This window comes from Oratosquilla oratoria, chromosome 12, assembly GCF_046742065.1.
Source record: "Oratosquilla oratoria isolate Oo_2021 chromosome 12, ASM4674206v1, whole genome shotgun sequence".
In the NCBI taxonomy this organism is placed as follows: Eukaryota; Metazoa; Arthropoda; class Malacostraca; order Stomatopoda; family Squillidae; genus Oratosquilla; species Oratosquilla oratoria.
In genome coordinates, this window is record NC_134788.1 from 67,087,540 (window position 1) to 67,109,553 (window position 22,014).

Sequence of the window (22,014 nt, forward strand, 5' to 3'; positions counted from 1 at the left end):
TCTAAGGGGCCGGGGGAGCGCGGGCGTTTACTAACGCGTTGGTGCTATGTCGAAACCTGTCTACCTCGCAAGCAGTCAAACGAATACGAGGCCCGAGTGCACCTAGACGTGCGAGACCGGGCTTGTCTTCTTGTCGGGGTTCCCCCCTCTCCCGTCGTAAAGGCAATTAAAAAAAAAAAAAAAAAAAAAAAAAAAACACGGGCTATACCGATCGTACAAGGAGAGTTATCTGGGGCATAATCCTGCCAGAGCGAATTCCACAAGAAGAAGGAATTGCCTCGGGTAGCAGTACTTTCCGATTTTTGGGCGGTGATAGCACGTCAAACAGAGCTAGAGCCTAGGGTGAGTGACGGCATACAGGGCGTAAGCAACGTGATAATCTATCCAGCGTGGATGTTCTTCGTTCCGAATCTCTCTAATCTCTCAGAGAAGATGGCTAGGCTCAGCTAACTCGGTCCAGGTGGAATGCTGGGCTCTGATTGGCCCGGGGGATAATTCATCTGATCCCGGGTAGTGGGAAGAAACTCGAGCTGCCTCACAGTTCAATTGACCCAGCTCGGGTAGAATGCTGGATTCTGATTGGCTGCAGGGTTCCTCCCGTGATCTTGGGCGATGAGAGGAGGCTCTGGTTCGCCTTCTGGTGTCTGGTGATACTGGCTGGTGTTCATGGTGGCTTGGCGAAAGGTCTCGCAAATGCTGAAGGGAAAGCTGCTCCTGGGGGCGAGCTGAAGGAAGAATAAAATCAGATGAAAGTTGTACATTGATGTTAGGGTGATGGGAAGTGAAAGCTACGGCTTCTGTGATTTACATACGTCTATGGTTGGACTCTCTGTGGAGAATGGTAGTAGAGTCAATTAATTTATGAAGGGGCGGCTTTTTTTCATGATTATCAATGTAATATTGAAAGATGGATCCTTGGTTACGGTGGCATTGGAGGCATCTTCTTAAAGTGGTGGAGGTTGTACCAATGTAAGTGTTGGAGCTGTCACAGTGGCTCTCCTGACAGGTAAACTTATAAATAACATTAGTAGAGTCCCCAAGCCCGGATGAGATAGGAGGAGGAGTGCTACGACTGGCCTAGCTAGCCGGTAGCGTAAAAAGTCTTCTGCTCATGAAACTCCATGACCAGCCTTGAAATCCAGATGGCTGTTTGGTAAACGAAATTGGAAACGTAAAGGAAATTCGCACAAGACACTCCACAAAGTAAGACTTGCAATGATTAACATCGCAACATATAGAGCCAAAGAAGAAGAAATCTTGGAGATGATGAATGAAAGATAGACATTATAGGAATAGCAGAGACAAGACATTGGGGAAAAGATGAAGAAAGAGACCTCAGAGGGGGATATACCTTATTGTACTGTGGATCAGAAGAGAGAGGGAGAAGGCACGGGGTAGCTATGATAGTGGGACCAAGACTGACACAGTATATTCAAGAAGTGAAATTGATCAATGAAAGACAAATGAAGTGTACAATACAAATAAAAGGAAGAAAGTACAATATATATATATATATATATATATATCAAGTGTATGCACCACAACAGGGATGTCCTGAAGATGAAAAAGAAAATTTCCTAGATCTTTTAGAGGAAGAATATGATATTCTAGATGGCGATATAGGACTCTTAATTGGTGATTTTAATGCTAGAGTAGGAAAGGAAAGAGAAGGAATAGAAAATATAATAGGGACATTTGGAGAAGAGACAAGAAACTCAGGAGAAAAACTGATAGATTACTGCATGAGAAATGATTTGAAAATAATGACCAGTTTTTATCAACATAAAGAGGAACATAAATTCAATAGATATAGATGGAATCAAAATACAAAACAGTTTGATCAAAAATCAATGATCAAATACATAATATGTTCAGACAGAAGAATTTTCACCAATATAAAGGTAATACCAGGAGTGAGTTTAGATTCAGACCATAGGTTACTAGTGGCCGATCTTAAGATTGGTAAGGTAAAACCACGGCAATGTAGAAGAAAAGTAATTAAAACAAAAAGTTTGCAAGAGGAAGATAAAAAGAATGCTTATAAAACTAAACTTTGAGAAGCAAAATGATGAGGAAAAAGAAAGATGGGACATTTTGAAAGAAACAATCAGTGAAGTAGCAGAAGAAACTTTAGGGGTAGAATGGATTGGAGGAAATACAAAAAGACACACACCTTGGTGGAATGAGGAGGTTAAACAGGCAGTAAAAAACAAAACTTTAAAGTTAAGAAAATGCCTAAGAAGATGAACACCTGAAAGCCAAGCAGAATATGTACTGGCAAGGAAAGAAACAAATCTTGCAAAAGATCAAGCAAAGACCGAGACATGTAAAGATCTGGGAGAGAGATTGCCAGAGGATTTGCAGAAAGGAAAAAAGTTATCATATGGTATAGCAAAGTCATATAGAAAAAGCAAGGCAAAACAATATAACATCAAAGACCTAAAGGTGAATGTTCTTACAGATCAGGATGAGATAGACAACAGATGGACAGAATACTTCCAAGAGCTCCTAAATGCAGGAAATGAGGAACAATGGCAAGAGATGGAGGAAGATTTAGATGGAGAAGAACATGATGAAATCACAGAAAAAGAATTTAAATGGGCATTGAAAGAAATGAAGAATTCCAAAAAACCAGGAGTAGATGAAATATCAATTGAGCTAATAAAGGAAGGAGGAAATGTTGTACAGTAAAATATATTGAAGCTCATAAGATCTATAGAGAAGGAACAATACCAGAGGAGTGGGGTAAAACCCTAATAGTCCCAATTTTCAAAGGTAGAGGTGATGCTGGAAATTGTAACAACTATAGAGGGATTTCCCTCATACCCCACATCACAAAGCTATATGAGCGAATAATTGAGAGAAGAGTAAGAGACCTAGTGGAACCATTATTAGGAGAGGAGCAGCATGGTTACAGAAGTAATAGATCAGTAATGGACTAAGGATGGTGATAGAGAAGGCATGGGAGTATAACCAAAACCTATACATTGCTTTTATTGATCTACAGAAGGCTTTTGATTCAATACCTCATGAAAAGGTATGGAGTTGTATGGAGGAGAGGTATGGTATCAAGGGACATCTAAAGAAAGCTATAAAAAGTTTGTATTACCCCTGTGTACGAAGTGTTAGTACATTAAAGGGGGCAGAAAAGTGGTTCCCTGTAGAAACAGGGGTTAAACAAGGAAGTGTGTTATCCCCTCTGCTTTTTATAGCATATACGGAAACTGTAATAGAAGATATTAAAGGTAAAAAAGAAAACTATAAGAACAGAATAAAGGCTTATGCAGATGATATAGCTGAATGGAGCACAGATAGGGAAAAGATTGAAGAAGATACAAAAAGGTGGAATGAGTGCTTTATAAGGAAAGGCATGAAAATGAATGTAGAAAAGAAAGAGATACTGACTGTTAGCAGAAGAGAACAACATGAGTTGAGCATCACCATAGGAAATAAGATGGTAAATAATACAAAAATCTTCATATATCTTGGAAGTGTACTCACAAAGGAGGGTGGAAATAAGAGGGATATTTCAGGAAGAATAAATAAATTTAGTGCAAATGTTGGAGCTATCTGGCCAATAATAAAGGAAAAACATGTACCTTTAGAAGTGAAAAGGATTATTTTCAATACTGTCTTGTCTCCTACCCTAACACACAGTTCAGGAAGTTGGGTAATGACAAAAGTAGACATAAGCAGGATTCAGGAAGCAGAAATGAGACCATTAAGATCAATAGCTGGAAAGATGTGGAGAGATAAACTAAAATACGAAGATATAAGGAAAAGCATTGGCATATGTTCCATACATACATATACCAAGGCTTTTCCCCCCTTACAAGGAAGGTAGCCAAAAAGGAAAAGGCATAAAATCATTCCCACCCATTCCATCCCTGAATACACTCCACACCCCTCCACCCTCCCTCCTATCTTAGCACCTCCTGGATGACGGGTCATCCCTGCACCTTGTCCACTGCCCTGGGTCAGAAGCAGTGTCGCAAGACAGAGCACATCCACAGCAAGGCCGCTTCATTAAATCAGCGACCCCCCCTCTCCGTCCCCCCATGCATAAAAGAAGAAGACGGGGAGAAATCTCTTCGGGCTGCGTCAAATTTTGCTCACACACACAGGTGAGTTTTGCTCACCTGTTCCATACTATGCAAAATAGATGCTGCCCAGTTAAGATGGTTAGGACATTTAGTGACAGCGTGGACATTTCGCCCGCTGACCATGTGTCTCAACCGAGATGGAAGCTGGAGCTGGACCGGCGCGGTCAGCACCTGACCCACGCCAGAGTAGCGTGAGGTCATTCTTTACCTCCCAGGGCTGCCAACTGGGCCGAACTATTCGTGGTCACCACTGCTGTGCACATGCGCAGTTACCCCTCCCTCACTCTCCCTCACCCTCCCAGATCTACAGAGGAGGGCATGGTGGTAACTTGGAGATTACTCTACCACTGGTCGCCAACAGTGACAGACCAGGAGAGACCCATCTGCCTACCCAAGCAGGACACTTCAGTCCCTCTCCCCACTCAGGAAAGTACAAATTTATATGATTATATTGTGTTAAACTATTTAGCTACTGAGTTATTCCGGATAAACACATCTTAGTTGGTGTTGACGTGTGTTTCCCTCTAGCCTTCCCAAATTTCCCAAGTATTACCGTTCGAACCTATTGACATTTAGAAAGAATGGATGAAGAAAGAATTCCAAGGGGATGCTGGGAGTGGATGCCAGATGGAAGAAGGCCAAGAGGAAGACAGAGAAAGAGATGGAAAGAAAATGTTGAAGCCCTCAGCAGACATGACTTGCCCAACATCGAAACTCTGAGGGAGGAAGGGGCCTTCCATGATAGAGCCCGATGGAGGAACATGCTGGGACCACTGACAGGCATAATGCCTACCACTGGGAGCTGAAGTAAGAAGTAAGAGGCCTCGAATGGGGTCTTAGGGGCAGTGTTATTCCTCATAACCAAGGATCTAGTGAGGTTTGTTTGCAGTAAATTCTTAAAGCGATGGTAGTTGTTGCATCAGTGGGGGTGACTCCTCTTTTTATGATACCTTTAATGGCATCACATTCTTCTTTGTAATGATCGTGGTAATTGTTTCGTTGGTAGATGATAATCTTGTGGCCCGGGGAGTCTGGAGTCTGGGTGGGAGCGGTGTATTGTTCAAGTTTCTTTTTGATGAGTCCTTCTATCATGTGATCAGGATATCCGTTATTCGTAAGAAGTAGGCGGATACAGTCAAACTCACGGTGGGTCTCTATCCAGCTACTGCAGTGGGTTAGGGTCCTGTTGATATATGCTGCAGCTACAGACTGCTTGTAGGCTGTAGGGCATTCACCACAGGCATTGAGACACCTTCCCACATTAGTAGCTTTGGTGTAGACCTTCGTTCTGAAACCAACCTCATCTTTGGTGATGTCTAAGTAAAGGAAGGGAAAACGTCATTGACCACAGCGTTTGCAGGTAGAGGTAAGACAGGAATTACTCTGGAGGGCCATCATCAAGCTGTTGGCATCTTCGTGGTTAGAGGTGGTGATGAAGATGTCATCGATGTATTGGGTATAGACTCCGGGGGTGGATGATGCCAGAAAACCTTCTCCTCCACATGAGTCATGTACGTATTTGCAAATAAGACCCCAAGAGGGGACCCCATTGCCACACCATCAACTTGTTTGAAGAGTTCCCCTCTGTGGGAGAGAAAAGGGGCCTCTTTCGTACAGGTCTCCAACATCGCTTTCAACACGTATTCTTGAATGTTGAGAGCAGGAAGGTCACTTCGGTAGACTCGGTCCAGAATGTAGCTGATGGTCTCATCTACAGGGATATGGGTAAATAACGACTCAGCATCGAGGGAAGCAATGTCTTGACAGGGTGGTGCCGTCCGTAACAAGTCGATGAACTCAGCAGCGGAGGAGACAGTACGGCCTGTGGGCACATATGGAGACAAGAAACGATTAAGTGCTTTAGCAACAGAATAGGTAGGAGTTGAGACCTGTGCTATGATGGGCCTGAGAGGATTCCCAGGTTTATGGGTTTTTACTGTCCCATAACAGTAGCCAGGCTTAAAATCTCCAATCACTTTATTGAAAAAAATTTGAGCTCCTATTTGCTTCCTGGATGAGAGCGTTGATCTTTTTCTTTAGACTTTCACATGGATCTTTTTGAAGGCGCTGGAACTTGGTAGGGTTCTCAAATATGTATGTATGTATATATATATACATATATATATATATATATATATATATATATATATATATATATTTATACTAAACAGAAATGTAGTAGCACATTTGTAAATGACAAACAGGAAACCACAGTCGGAGAAAATAAACTTTGAATAAAGAAGAATCCTATATTTCGGCTATCAACTGTAGCCCTCTTCAGGAAAGTACATAGAGTAGAGTACAGAGTGGACTTATAAGCTACAGAGAGGAAGAGATGTGGACAGATGACCTCACTCAGGTGCGGGGCAAACTGGGGTGGCGGAGGAAGGAGGGGGGAGGTTGTAATGTCCGTACCAACTTGTTAACTGCCGCGCGTGAAATAATGTCAGATGTCCACTGCCCTTTAGAAATATTAATATTAGGGCATTCCTCAATTAATGCTGATTCAACTATTTTCCTCCTGAAACCACAGTGGGACTTGAACACTAATCTGGCCTTACCCCAATCGAAAGAATGATTCTTATTTTTGACATGAAGAAATACAGCCGAGTTTTCTTGCCCATACCTAATTGACCTTTTATGTTCTGCCAATCTAGTGTTCAAGTCTCTCCCGGTTTGACCCAAGTAAACCAAATCACAATCTTTGCAGGGCAAACAATAAACACCAGGTGACTCAACTTCCTTCGGTTTTTGTTGAACGTTCACAATTTGCTTACGCACGGTGTTAGGATAGTGATAGGCAATAGTGAGAAGTTCATGAGGAAACAACTTAGTAGAAGAACTGATGGTATTATTGAATGGAATTTTTAAAATGTCCTTAAAAGAGCGGTGAAAACTTGAGGGGACGGAAGTTTTAAAATTGTTGGCCCTACCCTTACTGAGGGCTTGGTCCAGAAACCAAGGTGGATACGCCAACTTCTCAAGTTGACATTTGATCCCCTCAATCTCTTGGTCCAGAAATTGAGGACTACAAATCCTGAAAGCCCTCAAGAAAAGGCCAGAGGCAACACTTTTCTTAACATTGTCAGGGTGATTGCTAAAAAAATGAAGGTAACTCCCTGAGTGGGTGGGCTTACGGTACACTGTAAAGAATAAATTATCATCAGTTCTTCTTATCAAGATATCCAAGAAAGGGATTTGGTGTCCTTCTTCCCATTCAACTTTAAATTTAAGATTCGGGGTCAATTGGTTCAATTTATCATGGAACACTTCAAATGGGCCCCAACTGTCATCCCACGCCGAAAAGATATCGTCTACGTATCTGAGCCAACCGAAATGATTTGGCTCAGGTACGTAGACAATATCTTTTCGGCCCCAACTGTCATCCCACGCCAAAAAGATATTGTCTACGTATCTGAGCTGCCCGAAATGATTTGGCTCAGATACGTAGACGATATCTTTTCGGCGTGGGATGACAGTTGGGGCCCATTTGAAGTGTTCCGTGACAAATTGAACCAATTGACCCCGAATCTTAAATTTAAAGTTGAATGGGAAGAGGGACACCAAATCCCTTTCTTGGATATCTTGATAAGAAGAACTGATGATAATTTATTCTTTACAGTGTACCATAAGCCCACCCACTCAGGGAGTTACCTTCATTTTTTTTAGCAATCACCCTTTCAGGATTTGCAGTCCTCAATTTCTGGACCAAGAAATTGAGGGGATCAAATGTCAACTTGAGAAATTGGCGTATCCACCTTGGTTTCTGGACCAAGCCCTCAGTAAGGGTAGGGCCAACAATTTTAAAACTTCCGTCCCCTCAAGTTTTCACTGCTCCTTTAAGGACATTTTAAAAATTCCATTCAATAATACCATCAGTTCTTCTACTAAGTTATTTCCTCATGAACTTCTCACTATTGCCTATCACTATCCTAACACCGTGCGTAAGCAAATTGTGAACGTTCAACAAAAACCGAAGGAAGTTGAGTCACCTGGTGTTTATTGTTTGCCCTGCAAAGATTGTGATTTGGTTTACTTGGGTCAAACCGGGAGAGACTTGAACACTAGATTGGCAGAACATAAAAGGTCAATTAGGTATGGGCAAGAAAACTCAGCTGTATTTCTTCATGTCAAAAATAAGAATTATTCTTTCGATTGGGGTAAGGCCAGATTAATGTTCAAGTCCCACTGCGGTTTCAGGAGGAAAATAGTTGAATCAGCATTAATTGAGGAATGCCCTAATATTAATATTTCTAAAGGGCAGTGGACACCCGACATTATTTCACGCGCGGTAGTTAACAAGTTGGTACGGACATTACAACCTCCCCCCTCCTTCCTCCGCCACCCCAGTTTGCCCCGCACCTGAGTGAGGTCATCTGTCCACATCTCTTCCTCTCTGTAGCTTATAAGTCAACTCTGTACTCTACTCTATGATCTTTCCTGAAGAGGGCTACAGTTGATAGCCGAAATATAGGATTCTTTATTCAAAGTTTATTTTCTCCGACTGTGAGTTCCTGTTTGTCATTATTTTTTGATCCTATTATTTGATAATAATAATAATAATAATAATAATAATAATTAATAAAATAAATAAAATATAATTATAATATAGTTAAATAAACAAATAGTAAATAATAAATAATTGACATATAACTAATAATATAATATAAGACAAATTATAATCATTACAGCATCTTACTTAGGTATTTATCTAAATGATTCTTAAAGCTTCGAACTGAACTACATTGCACTACCTGTGCAGGAAGTTTATTCCATTCATTAACTACACGAATGACAAAGTTGTTTCTACCTACTTCCAAATTGAATCTATTTCCGGACAGTTTGAGACCATTGTTTCTTGTCTGATTCTCATTCAATGTGAAAATTTTGTCACTTTTGATATTGTCAATTCCCTTTAAAATCTTAAAGACCTGTATCAAGTCACCTCTGAGTCTACGCTTTTTTAGGGAAAATAGATTCATGTGTTTTAGTCGATTTTCGTATGATTTATTTTTGATATTTGGAATCAGTTTTGTGGCTCGCCGTTGTACTTTTTCCAGTCTGTCAATGTCTTTAATGAGATTCGGTGACCATACAGAAACAGCATATTCCAAATGTGGACGAACTAACGATTTATATAGCTTGTTAATGAGTGATGGACTTTTGAAATCAAAAGATCGCGCAATCAGTCCCAGAATCTTATTTGCTTTCTCAGAGGCTGAAATACATTGCTTGGATGATTTGAGGTCGTTACTGATAATTACGCCAAGATCTTTTTCACTATCCACTTTTGTTAACGAATTTCCAAATAACTTGTAATCGTACTTACTGTTATTTTTACCTATGTGCATTACCTTGCACATATATACATTGTGTATATATATACATTGTGTTGTGTATATATATATTTATATATATATATATATATATATATAATATATATATATACTGTATATTATAAATATTTATACATATATATATATATATATATATATATATATCCTGTATATATATATATATACATATATATATATATATATATGTATATATATATATATATATGTATATACATATCTATATATTTATATATATATGAATATATATATATATATATATATATATATATACATACATACATATACCAAGGCTTTTTTCCCCCTTACTAGGGAGGTAGCCAAAAAGGAAAAGGCATAAAATCATTCCCACCCATTCCATCCCTGAATACACTCCACACCCCTTCACCCTCCCTCCCATCTTAGGACCTCCTAGGTGATGGGTCATCCCTGCACCCTGTCTACTGCCCTGGGTCAGAAGCAGTGTCGCAAGACACAGCACATCCACAGCATGGCTGCTTCATTAAATCGGCGACCCCTCCCTCTCCGTCCCCCCCATATAAAGGAGAGGACGGGGAGAAATTCCTTCGGGCTGTGTCAAAATTTTGCTCACACACACTACCTCACCCCCCATCCCCCCGTCCATTCCACTTCATGCATCACAACATCTTCCATATACAACCATTCTCCATTCACCCGTCTTCTGTCCTCTCCCGTCCTTCCTCAAAAGACATTCCCCTCTTCCCCTAAGCCCCCTTCACCCCATCCATCCATCTCATCCTAGGATGTCCCCTCATGTTCACTCCCTCCACATCTGCCTTCCATACCTCCTTTACTAGTCTTTCTTCACTCATTCTTTCCATGTGTCCAAACCATCCTAATACTCTTTCATCAACCCTATCTCCCAACTCCCTTTCCACCCCTGTTCTCCTCCTCACCTCCTCATTTCTCACTCTATCTAGCCTAGTAACCCCCATCATACTTCTCAGACACTTCATCTCAAACACATTCAAGCCCCTTCTCTCTTCCTCTCTTATGTTCCATGTTTCTGCTCCATACAGTGCTGTTGGCACAATCACTCCTTCATACAGTCTCCTCTTAGCATCCATTCCCAAATTTCTATTCCTCATTACATACAGTATATATATATATACGTATGTATATATATATATATATATATATACATATATATATACATATATGTATATATATATATATATATATATATATATATATATATATACATATATGTATATACATATATATTGTATAAGTATGTATATACATATATATACATATGTATATATTCAATATTGTATAAGCATATATATATATATATATATATATATATATATCCAATAATTTTTATGAGTCGCATGCAGGATTCGAACCCACTGTTATCGGCCGTAAGATCAACTTCACAGAGCCTTAGCCCACTACACCAACAGACACGTAAAATCCTTGAAATCTGGAATCGAACTCGTTCCCGAGGATAGGAAAGATCACTAATCTGCGACCCCAATTCCTGTTTTACACAAGGCCCAAGTGCACCAGTTGGCAAGGGGTAAGGATCGGAACAAATCCCTTTCACACTTCTAAGTGTCTGTTGGTGTAGTGGGCTAAGGCTCTGTGAAGGTGATCTTATGGCCGATAGCAGTGGGTTCGAATAATGCATGCGACTGTCATAAAAATTATCGGATTGATGTCGCTGTTACTAGCGAATTTCTCTCATAGTTACAATGGCGAAAAGCGTGAAAGGGATTTGTTCCCATCCTTACCCCTTGCCAACTGGTGCACTTGGGCCTTGTGTAAAACAGGAATTGGGGTCGCAAATTAGTGATCTTTCCTATCCTTGGGAACCAGTTTGATTCCAGGTTTCAAGGCTTTTAACCCATTCAACTCCGATGACAAGATGTCTTGTCATTTGGTCAAATAAAACAAAAAATCATAATAAAACAACAAAATGTTTGATGATCAAACAGCACCAGAAAAATATGACGTCATCAGTCCTCCTCGAGGAGGACTGACGACGTCATATTTTTCTGGTGCTGTTTGATCATCAAACATTTTGTTGTTTTATTATGATTTTTTGTTTTATTTGACCAAATGACAAGACATCTTGTCATCGGAGTTGAATGGGTTAAGTGTCTGTTGGTGTAGTGGGCTAAGGCTCTGTGAAGGTGATCCTACGGGTGGCCGATAGCAGTGGGTTCGAATAATGCATGCGACTGTCATAAAAATGATCAGATTGATGTCGCTGCTACTAGCAAATTTCTCTCTCTCATATATATATATATATATATATATGCATATATATATATATATATATATATATATATATGTATATATATATATATATATATATATATATGTATATATATGGCAAAAGAGCATGAATGTATGTTGCATAGTGTGCCTGGATGGTTAGTATGGACCTGACATGATTTATAATGTGTGAGTGATGCGTGATTCAGAGAGAAAACAAGGGGTATGTAGCAAGGGTATGCGTGGGGGGGTCCTGGTGTCGCCCGCCATACCCCGCATAGCAGCAGAGTAAGCCTAGACCCGGTGTTGAACACACGTGTAAAATCCTCATATTCGTTAGTTAGAATAAAGTGAAGAAAGTGACACTCCTGCCTTTCCCTGACCTGGACAAATTGTAGGTGAGCTTCCATTCGCTCGTGACACCATGATCACGACTCACGTGCAATAGAAAAGGTGAGTTAATTGCAAGAGAATCCGTAACAATTGGTGTCAGAAATGGGATGATGTTGAAGTGATAAGTGATCTGATATTGAAGTGATAAGTGACTCAAGTGATCATGGATACCACCGGTGATGGTAAAGACAGAGAAATTGAGGGAAGGCAGGAGTCGAGTGTTATGGCGTTGAATGAATGTGAGGATAACACAGTGTTGCACCGGGAGGTTACAGAACACGTTCCTCAGTCAGTGTTACTCTTGGCACAACGCTCAGTGGCTGAGAACACCAACAACAGGTCATGGCAGATATGCTTGCGATCTAAATGGATCAACAAAAACAGGTCATGATTGAAGTGAAAGAGGAACTGAGGGCAATATGGGGGAGAACATGGGATCGTTAGAAACACGTGCTAACCAGTATACTTACGACGTGTACCACCATGAATTGAATACAACTTTCAAATCTCCCGCCTGCTACGATCAAAATTTTGAAGTCGTCTCAACACCCAATGTTGCTCATACGAATGACAACGTACGACATACATTGGGCTTCGAAGCATGACCATGAATTGCCAAGCCACACCCCCCTCGACTATAGAAAAGGGATCGGCCCCCAGCCGACCCTCTCTCTTATCTACTATCACCCCCCCCCCTGTTGATTTCACCTTCCTGGTCTCACCCCTTCGCCACTGTAGATCGGTACACCAAGTGTTTTTGCAAGTATTAGTGTAAACCATTGTCTTGGACTGTTTTCTTTATTTGATTTGTTGTATGTGTTTGAGAATGTATATTTGTTAGACCCTTCAGTGTACTGTAAGTGTATGTTTGTAAATGTAAAAACAGTAAACCTTTATTTTTCTTTTGTCATGAATATAGATAATTAAAGTTTCGTGCAGACTTCTATATTAACCAACCTTCCTTATAACCTAGCTTATATCCCAGTCTTATATGAGCTGCTAATCGGAATGTACAGTAATCTACCTGTAATCTCTATATGTTCTACTTTGTTGTTACGGGCTTGCTCCCGAACTGGAATTCAACTTACCCCTAGACTCAAAATTAGTTACATACTTTCCATCAACTCAGGCTAATCCTAGCAGGCCCATGACAATATATATATATATATATATATATATATATATATGCATATATATATATATATATATATATATATATATATGCATATATATATAGATATATGTGTATATATATATACAAATATATATATATTTTTTGGTAGGAGGCCATGTTGTATACATGATTTCAAGAAGTCTATAGCGACAATGGTGTTGTTGAGTTTATATTGGAGCTTTAATTTCTCTCGTGCAACAAGTTTCTGTGTTGGTTCCAAATAGCTGAGGTGTCAAAAGAGAAAACCGCACCAAATGCCTTTTGGACACCTCAGCTATTTGTAGCCAACACAGAAACTTGTTGCACAAGAGAAATTAAAGCTCCAATATAAACTCAACAACACCATTGTCGCTGTAGACTTCTTGAAATCATGTATGTATGTATATATATATATATATATATATATATATATATATATATATATATATATATATATATATATATATATATATATATATACTACTTTGGACCAGGTTTGAAGGCAAGAAGGACACTTGTCAGAGCTGGGTCTGGCGAGGCATCCCAGCTGTGACAGTAACAAATACGGGCGATAGTACCTCAATGCACTTGTCCTTCAGCTCCTTGTCTTCGTGAGCAAATGAGGTTTCCAGGGCTGCCAGCATCGTCTCCTCCGTCAGGTGTTTAAGAATGTACTGAAGAAATAAAACAAATAAAGAATATTAATAATAAAAAGAAAAGAAATATATATATATACATATATGTGTGTGTGTGTGTGCATGTGTGTATGTGTGTGTGTATGTACAAATATATATGTATATAGACATGTGTATACATACATATACCAAGTGTTTTTCTCCCTTACAAGGGAGGTAGCCAAGTCAAAAGGCATAATTCCACCCCCATCCATTTCATCCCCACCCTACTCCTCCCTCCTTCTTTTCTTCACCCCCTTCTCCGTCCCCTCATGCAGAAAAAGAGAAAACAGGGAGAAATCCCTTTGGCCTGTGTCAAAATATTATTCACATATAACACTCCCTAACGCCCTATCCCCTTCCATGCATCACAGCATCATCCATACACAATCGTTCTCCACTCACCCCTATCTCTTGCCTTCTCCCTTCCTTCCTCAACAGACATTCTCCTCTTACTCAATGATCCTCTTACCCCATCCATCTCTTTCTAGGTCGTCCCCTCAAATTTGTTCCCTCCACCTCTGCCTTCCACACTTCTTTTGCTAACCTTTCTTCACTCATTCTTTCCATGTTTCAAAACCCTCCCAATACTTTTTCATCAACACTCTCTTACATCTCTTTCAACCCTTGCTCTCCTTCTCACCTCCACATTTTTCACTCTATCCAGTCTAGTAACCCCTACCATATTTCTCAGACCTTTCATCTCAAATATAAACTCTTCCTCTCTTATGTTCCCTTTCTCTTCCCCATACAGTGCTGTCGGCACAATAACCCTTTCATAAAATCTCCTCTTAGTGTCCATTCCCAAATGTCTATTTCTCATTCCACTTTTTAATCTCCCAAGGCATATACTTGCTTTTCTCAATCTACATTCTACCTCCATGTCCACTCCTCCCTTTTGCGCCACATTTGCATATAAAAATCTAAAGCTATCCACTTCCTCCACCCTCTCTCCCTCAATGCTCATTTCCTATTTGCTGCCATCCTCTCCCCTTGTACATCTCATCACCTTATTTTTACCCACATTTACCTTCCCAAACTCTGTCACTAACTCCCTTAATCTCTCCTCTGATCCTGCTACAAGCTCAGTATCATCAGCAAAAAAACTGACTTATCTCCCATTTTTCTCCATTTTCTTTAACCATCTTCAATCCCTGACCCTTTACCCTTGCATTTAACTTCCACACCACCCTATCTATGTAAACATTGAATAGCAACAGCAACATAACACATCCTTAAGGCAAACCTCGCTCTCTCCATTTCTAATTCTAACACAGGCTCTACTACTCATGACTGCTCTTACCAGCATTCTTCCTATCCCATATATCTACAAAACCTTCCACAGTGACTTCCTGTCTATCTTGTCATAAGCCTTTTCCAAATCCATAAATGTCCAAAACACAGCCTTATACTTTGCTAAAGCTTTCTCACATACATGCCTTACTATAAAAAATCTGATCCATGCAACCCTTACCTTTCCTAAACCTACACTGTTACTTATCAATTACTCCCAGTGTTCCTCTCCTAAACCTCTAAATCAAAAACCCCCATATGACTTCCCAACTACATTCAACAAACTGATCCCTCTAAAAATACTACAATAAAATTTGTCCCCTTTTCCCTTGTAAAATGAAACTATACAGGCACTCCCCCATGTAATTATTGAACCATAATTTCCATAATATCTCTAAATTTAATTCTGTTATTCTCCTGAAACTTTTCCCAACCACTTACCTCTTTTGCTATGGACTCTTTATTCTCTTTATCATTCCTCTTTAATTCCTCATTCTCACCCTTTACTTCTTTTAATTGTCTTTTGAATTCTTCTATTTCTTTATTTAGGTTTTGGTTCTCCTCCTTTAGTTCTTCCAATTTATCAACTCTGTGTAATCAGTGCAAGTTGACTGAACCTAACCTCCCATGATTAATTTATTTTTGTTAGTTTTTCCTCTAGACTTGCTATTTGGGGAGGCTGTCATCTCCTCTCTCATTAAATCCATAGAAATAATTATCTCCACATTCAATTGTGCTGCTCTTATCTATACTTCTAATTTTTACATTTTTACTAATTTCTTTGACGTCTGGGGCCCGTTCATCGCCTTCCCCATTTTCTTCCATTTTCCTCAATAATCCCTCCCCTTCTCCTTTTTCTTCACGTTCACACTACACCACGAGCTTTCCCCTTCCCTACTAATACAACACAAGTACTCCCTCATAGTTGAAATCCACAAATATTGCTTATTAACTTGAGTTCCAATCTTTGCCATTTGTACGATGTGTGTGCACGTGTGTATTAACCTAGTTGTATATACCTAGTTATATTTTACAGGAAGGGGAGCTATGCTCGTGGTGTCCTGTCTTCATATCTCATTTTATCTAAACTGTTTTTAAATTCATGAATTGTTTTGCACACCCCACTTTTTTGTCCAACTTGTCCCAGATGTCTATTACTCTGTGGGGAAAGCTGTTCTCTTTCAGGTCCCTTCTGTAACTGTCTTTCTTGATTTTCTTTCCTTGTCCTCTTGTATTTCTACTATCCCATTTTATTAGATCCTCTCTATCAATAGTTTCTATGCCTTTCATTATTCTATAGTTATCAAGTATCCTCTCTTCTTTGTTCTATGTCTGTAGTTCAAGTTTTGTTAGTCTCTTCATATGATAGTTCTGAGAGTGTTGGTGCTAGTTTTGTAATTGCTCTTTGTATTTTTTCAAGTCTTGCTATACATTTTTTTGTACTTGGTGACCACATTGTTGCTGCATATTCCAATCTTGGTCTTATCAAGGTAACTAGTATTTTCTTCACCATTTCTTTGTCCAGGTATGTAAAAGCCACTTTGATTGTTCTTATTAAATTATAAGTTTCTCCAAAAATTTGGTTGATATGCTTCTCAGGGGACATATTATTCATAATAATGATTCCCAGGGCCATCTCATTTTCTACTTTTTTTAATTCTTCTTCTCCTAATTTATATGATCCCACTATTCTTTTTTTGCTTCTTCCAAATTCCATTATACTACACTTCTTGATATTGAATTCCATCTCCCACTTCCTACTCCATTCCCATACTTTATTGAGATCACTCTGTAGCGACTCACAATCTTCTTCAGTGTTCAATTTTTTCAACAACTTTGCATCATCCGCAAAGAAGCTCATATAACTTTCAATTTCTTCATCCATATCATTAATATATATAGCAAACATTATTGGGGCCAAAACTGTTCCTTGTGGAACACCACTTATCACTTCATCCTAATTGGAGTGTTTGTCTCTTATTACCACTCTCATTTTTCTTTCATGCAAGAAGTCTTCCATCCACTTTAGTAGTTTGTCCTGTATTCCTCCTGCAATTTCTAATTTCTTAAGGGGACCGGCTGGTCAAGAATCGATGAAAATTGGGAGAAAAAAAATTAAAAACTGGGAAAAAATTTCTACATCTGCGTATGGCAATCGACAGTCTGTATGCAGAGTATTTAATCAAAATTCGCCTTATTTTTATAGTTATGGCAAATAAACCCCCTCCTCCCCCCAACTCAACCCCATCTTGGCCCTATGAAACATATTGGTCAGTACAATATATATACTATTGCAATACATAACAATTTGTAATGATTGAGTGCTATTACTAGTGACTTCTGGCAATGGTGTACTTCATTTCCTGCACAATTGCGTAGTTTTTAAGATATTAAATATGAAAGATATGGAGTTTGGCTTCCCTCTCTTCCAGAACAATCTGGGGGGACCTGTGGGAAATTGGGGTTTTTGGGTGGGGGAGACTAATAAAAGGACTAAAGAAACCCATAAAAAATAAAAATATCCCATATCGGCGGGTACCATGAGCGTCGCCATGTTTGTTTACCAAAGATTTTAAATATTTGTGAGAAGTGCTAGATTAGCAAGACTTGGTAACAGTAAAGTAACCTAACCTAACCTAACAGAGGTAACGTTAGTCGATGGTTAGGAAGTCTTGTGAGGCTGGAGTTCATTTCGCTAAGTGTGACAAATCTAGCAAAACACTTTTCGAATCGTTGGTAAACACAAAGATCGCTACCGCTGGACTCCGGCTCTAGAATGTGATTTAATGTTTTTTTTTATGTTTGAAGTGTTTTTGTTCATGTTATACCTGTTTTGCAATGCACATTACTCCAGTTGTCTTCCACACCCAAAAACCACGGTTTCCCACAGTTCCCCCCAGATCGTTCGGGAGGAGAGGTAGGCCAAAGTGCATTACTTTAACAATTAACCCATTCAACTCCGATGACAAGATGTCTTGTCATTTGGTCAAATAAAACAAAAAATTATAAAACACCAAAATGTTTGATCCAACACCAGAAAAAATATGATGTCAGGAAATGAAGTACACCATCGTTCATATCACAACATTTATCACTAGGAACACATGCGCCTGATATCAAGCTGTATAGTTGTGTGAATCCATAAATTGTCCCATTTTTGTTAATATTTGAGAAGGGTTAATTTTTGCCATTTTTTTTTTTTTTTCCTATTTGAAGGGGGACGGGGTGGGAAAAAATATAAAAATTAAAATTCCACAAACTAATTACTTTAACTAAAATTTCTCTCTATTAGTTTGAAGGTCTGGATGAGGTCCTTCCACTATATTAATTTCATTCATGTTGAGCAATTACTATAGTAGCCATTTCAAAATTATCAATTTTTTTGAAAGGGAGGTGGGGGGGGGGGCAAAACATGAAAGGGTTGCAGATTAGTTTTTTTGGGTTAGGAAAGATGTACAGATGCTCCTCTACTTACGTTCATTCATTTTACATTTTTTTCGATTTTACGTTAGAACTGACTCTAAAAAAATTGAAAAAAAAAAAAAAAAGTGAATTTTTTAGTTTAGCGCGCTCTCTGTAGTTCAAACGATACTTGCGCATGACGCTGCGTCCATTGTTTACATTGCACAAACGACAAGCTGAACATGCCTTGCCTCCTTCTCCTCCTCCACCATCTCAATTTATGTTGCTTGAATTTAATTAATTTGAAATTAATGTTATTATTTTACAATGTTATGTGTATAATTAATGATTTAGGGGTGTTTTATAATATACGGTAATAGAATTTACGGATGTATGGTACAGTAACAACTTACCTTTAATTTCCACTTACGTTTGGCCGTTCGGAACGTAAGTTGAGGAGCGTCTGCATATGGTATCCCTAACTTCTGGCATAAATTTCTGTGCAATAACCCAATTAATAAAGACTTTCATCTTTTGATCAGCCGGTCCCCTTAAGCAACTTCTTATGTGGCACCTTATCAAAAGCTTTTTTCAGATCTAGAAATGCACAATCAGCCCATCCATCTCTTTCCACAATTCCCATTATGTCTGGTTCTTCTAAGACTAGATTTAATTCGTTCATTCCTGAGATTATTCCATCTATATTAGTATAAGCTATTTTTAGTTTCTTTTCTCCTCTTCTTTTACTGTTTTCTTTGTTTCCATTTTCCCTATATATCTTTTTCTCAGCCTCATATCTATCACTCTCCAAAAAAACTCATTTTTTTCCTTTTCAGTTCTATTCTCATTCCTTTCGTTCGCCTCATTCCTAGGTTTTTTCTCTCTTTTTCTTCCTCATTTCTTTTTTTATCCATATATTCTTGTACTGTTTGCTATTTGCTTATCTTACTGTTCTAGGTAATATTTCTTCTACACTTGTTTGCGATCTAAGTTTAACTTTTAGTGGTCTATACTGTTTATCTTTGGAATACCTGCCCATTCTACGGGTTTCCTTGATTTCCCGGTCCCAGCCTAACTCATCTATTTGTAATTCTTTTAGTATTTCTTTGGCAATCTCTTTTTCTTCTTTTTCCCTCTGATATCTTGGTACATTGTGCTTTTCTTTAATGCATAGATTACTATACATCTTTTTCTATCCACTGTGTCCCTAACTAGGTTACTTTTCTCTTTAATAATCTGAATCACAGTTTCTTTGGTATTATCTTTGGTAAAATTTTACTTTCGACCTTTGTTGGAATATAGCAATACAAAATTAAATAGTAATTTTGTAAATTAAAATGTATGAACGTAATATGCAATTTTGTGTGCGGAAATTAAAATAAAAAAAGTTGCTAAAACAGATTTCTTATGTAACAAAGTTGTGTACTACGAATGGTACGCCATATTTGTTATGGTAGATTCCGACGTCGGAGAAATGAAAGAACGATAAATTTGTCTAAACTAAAGTAAAGTAAACTAAACTAACCGGTAAAATTTTACTTTCGACCATTGGAGGAATATAGCCATACAAAAGCTGAGCGAGTGGTTGAAAAGCCCGCCAACGTCTCTCACGACGACAACGACGAGGACCAGCCGGATGATATCTAATTTGCAGGTTAGGTTAGGTTAGTTTAGTTTTAGACAAATTTATCGTCCTTTCATTTCTCCGACGTCGGCATCTACCACAACAAACATGGCGTACCATTCGTCGTACACGACTTCGTTACTTAAGAAATCTGTTGTAGCAACGTATTTTTATTTTCATTTCCGCACACAAAATTGCATATTTCGTTGATACATTTTGATTTACAAAATCACTATTTAATTTTGTATTGCTATATTCAAACAAAGGTCGAAAGTAAAATTTTACCTTACCTTTTACTTGTTATTCCATTATTTTCTTTAGGGATATTTCTTTACTTTCCTGTTCAATTTTCCACTGTTTTATTATTATTATTATTATTTTTTTTTTATCTATTTCCTGCAGGTCATTCTCCTTGATTTTTTCTTCCACCTTTTCAGTTACTTCTTTCATTTGACTTTTAATTTCGCGTTTCAAAGCCTCGGTCCTATTAGTATCCTCACTTTTTAACCTCTCATTATCACCCTTAAGCTGCTTTAGTTCCTTTTTCAACTCGTCTATCTCCCTATTGCTTTCTTCGTTAGCTTTTCTTAGGGTTGATATTTCTTGGTACATCATTTTGTACTAGCTTTTAAGCTCTAATAATTCACCTACAATGTCATTCATATCTCTATTCCTCATTCTATTCCCGTACCTAAGTTCTCTATCCATCTCTATTCCTCTAAGTAATCCATTGCCTTCTCTTTCAAATCCAGAAAATCTACTTACGTCCAACATCTGATAATCATAATCTCTTGGTGTTGATGCGAAACATAATTTTTTCTTACTACCCCGAGTGGTGTTTCATTCGTTTCTTCAAGGCTTCTCTTTGTTGAATCCTTAGATTTAGGGGTTTCCATTTTGATTAAAAAAACAAAAAAAGTTAATCTGAGATATAACTACTACCTACTTTTCCATTATCTGGTTTACCACGAACGCACATCTGAATCATTATTATGTAAACAACAAGGCCGACGTTGATCGTTTTCAATCTTCTTGTTCGTATTTCGCTTGTGAGTTAGCGCTCCGAAAATACGTGTTGCTCCGTTCGTGTCTAGATGTGTGTGTATTTACCTAGTTGTATTTTACGGGAAGGGGAGCTATGCTCGTAGTGTCCCGTCTTCATATCTCATTTTATCTAAACTATTTTTAAATTCATGTATTGTTTTTGCACACACTACTTTCTCATCTAACTTGTTCCAACTGTCTATTATTCTGTGAGGAAAGCTGTTTTTTCACATCTCTTCTATAGCTGTCTTTCTTGATTTTCTTTCCGTGTCCTCTTGTATTTCTATCATCCCATTTTATCAGATTCTCTCGTGTGTGTGTGTGTGGTGTGTGTGTGTGTGTGTGTTGTAACACTTTTATTCCACTTTGGGAATAAAACACACACACACACACACACACACACACACACACACACACACACACACACACACACACACACACACCTCTCATGGCGCTGTGGTTAGAACTCTGGCCTGCCACTACGGAGGTCCGGGTTCGACTCTCGCCCGGGGCTGAAATGATATCAGTATCGCAGCGCTGAGGGGTGTTACTCCAACTCTCGTGGGCGGGGAGTTGTGTGTGTGTGTGTGTGCAAGGTCATAGCATTACCCATAGATCGGACCTACGAGCTCTGAGCTCTCTTCCAGGAGGGAAATAGCTGTCGATCACGAGTCCAACACGTGATCCAAAGACCAAGTGAATACACACACACACACACACACACACACAC

General features: G+C 38.8%; 2 protein-coding genes across 3 annotated transcripts in view; both read right to left on the reverse strand.

Annotated features, from left to right (window-relative positions):
• Window positions 1-22,014, reverse strand: part of LOC143031966 (BTB/POZ domain-containing protein 6-like) — a 77,519-nt gene that overhangs the window by 13,489 nt on the left and 42,016 nt on the right. For both annotated transcript variants that reach the window (XM_076196368.1, XM_076196369.1), the window contains exon 4: window positions 13,826-13,921. In XM_076196368.1, the coding sequence (XP_076052483.1) occupies window positions 13,826-13,921 (96 nt within the window). The remainder of the gene's footprint in view (window positions 1-13,825; window positions 13,922-22,014) is intronic.
• LOC143031965 (uncharacterized) lies at window positions 424-5,895 on the reverse strand. The gene is made up of 2 exons (XM_076196367.1): window positions 5,054-5,895; window positions 424-725 (listed from the first exon to the last, which is right to left on the reverse strand). The coding sequence occupies exons 1-2, from the start codon at window positions 5,193-5,195 to the stop codon at window positions 424-426; spliced, it is 444 nt and encodes a 147-aa protein (XP_076052482.1). The 5' UTR covers window positions 5,196-5,895.

What these genes read in the sequence shown, in the direction of transcription:
- LOC143031965 (XM_076196367.1), bottom strand. Translation starts at nt 5,195, where the DNA reads ATGATAGAAGGACTCATCAAAAAGAAACTTGAACAATACACCGCTCCC. An exon ending in AGAATGTGATGCCATTAAAG is followed by an intron (nt 726 to 5,053) that starts GTATCATAAAAA and finishes TTCTTCCTTCAG; the next exon opens with CTCGCCCCCAGGAGCAGCTT.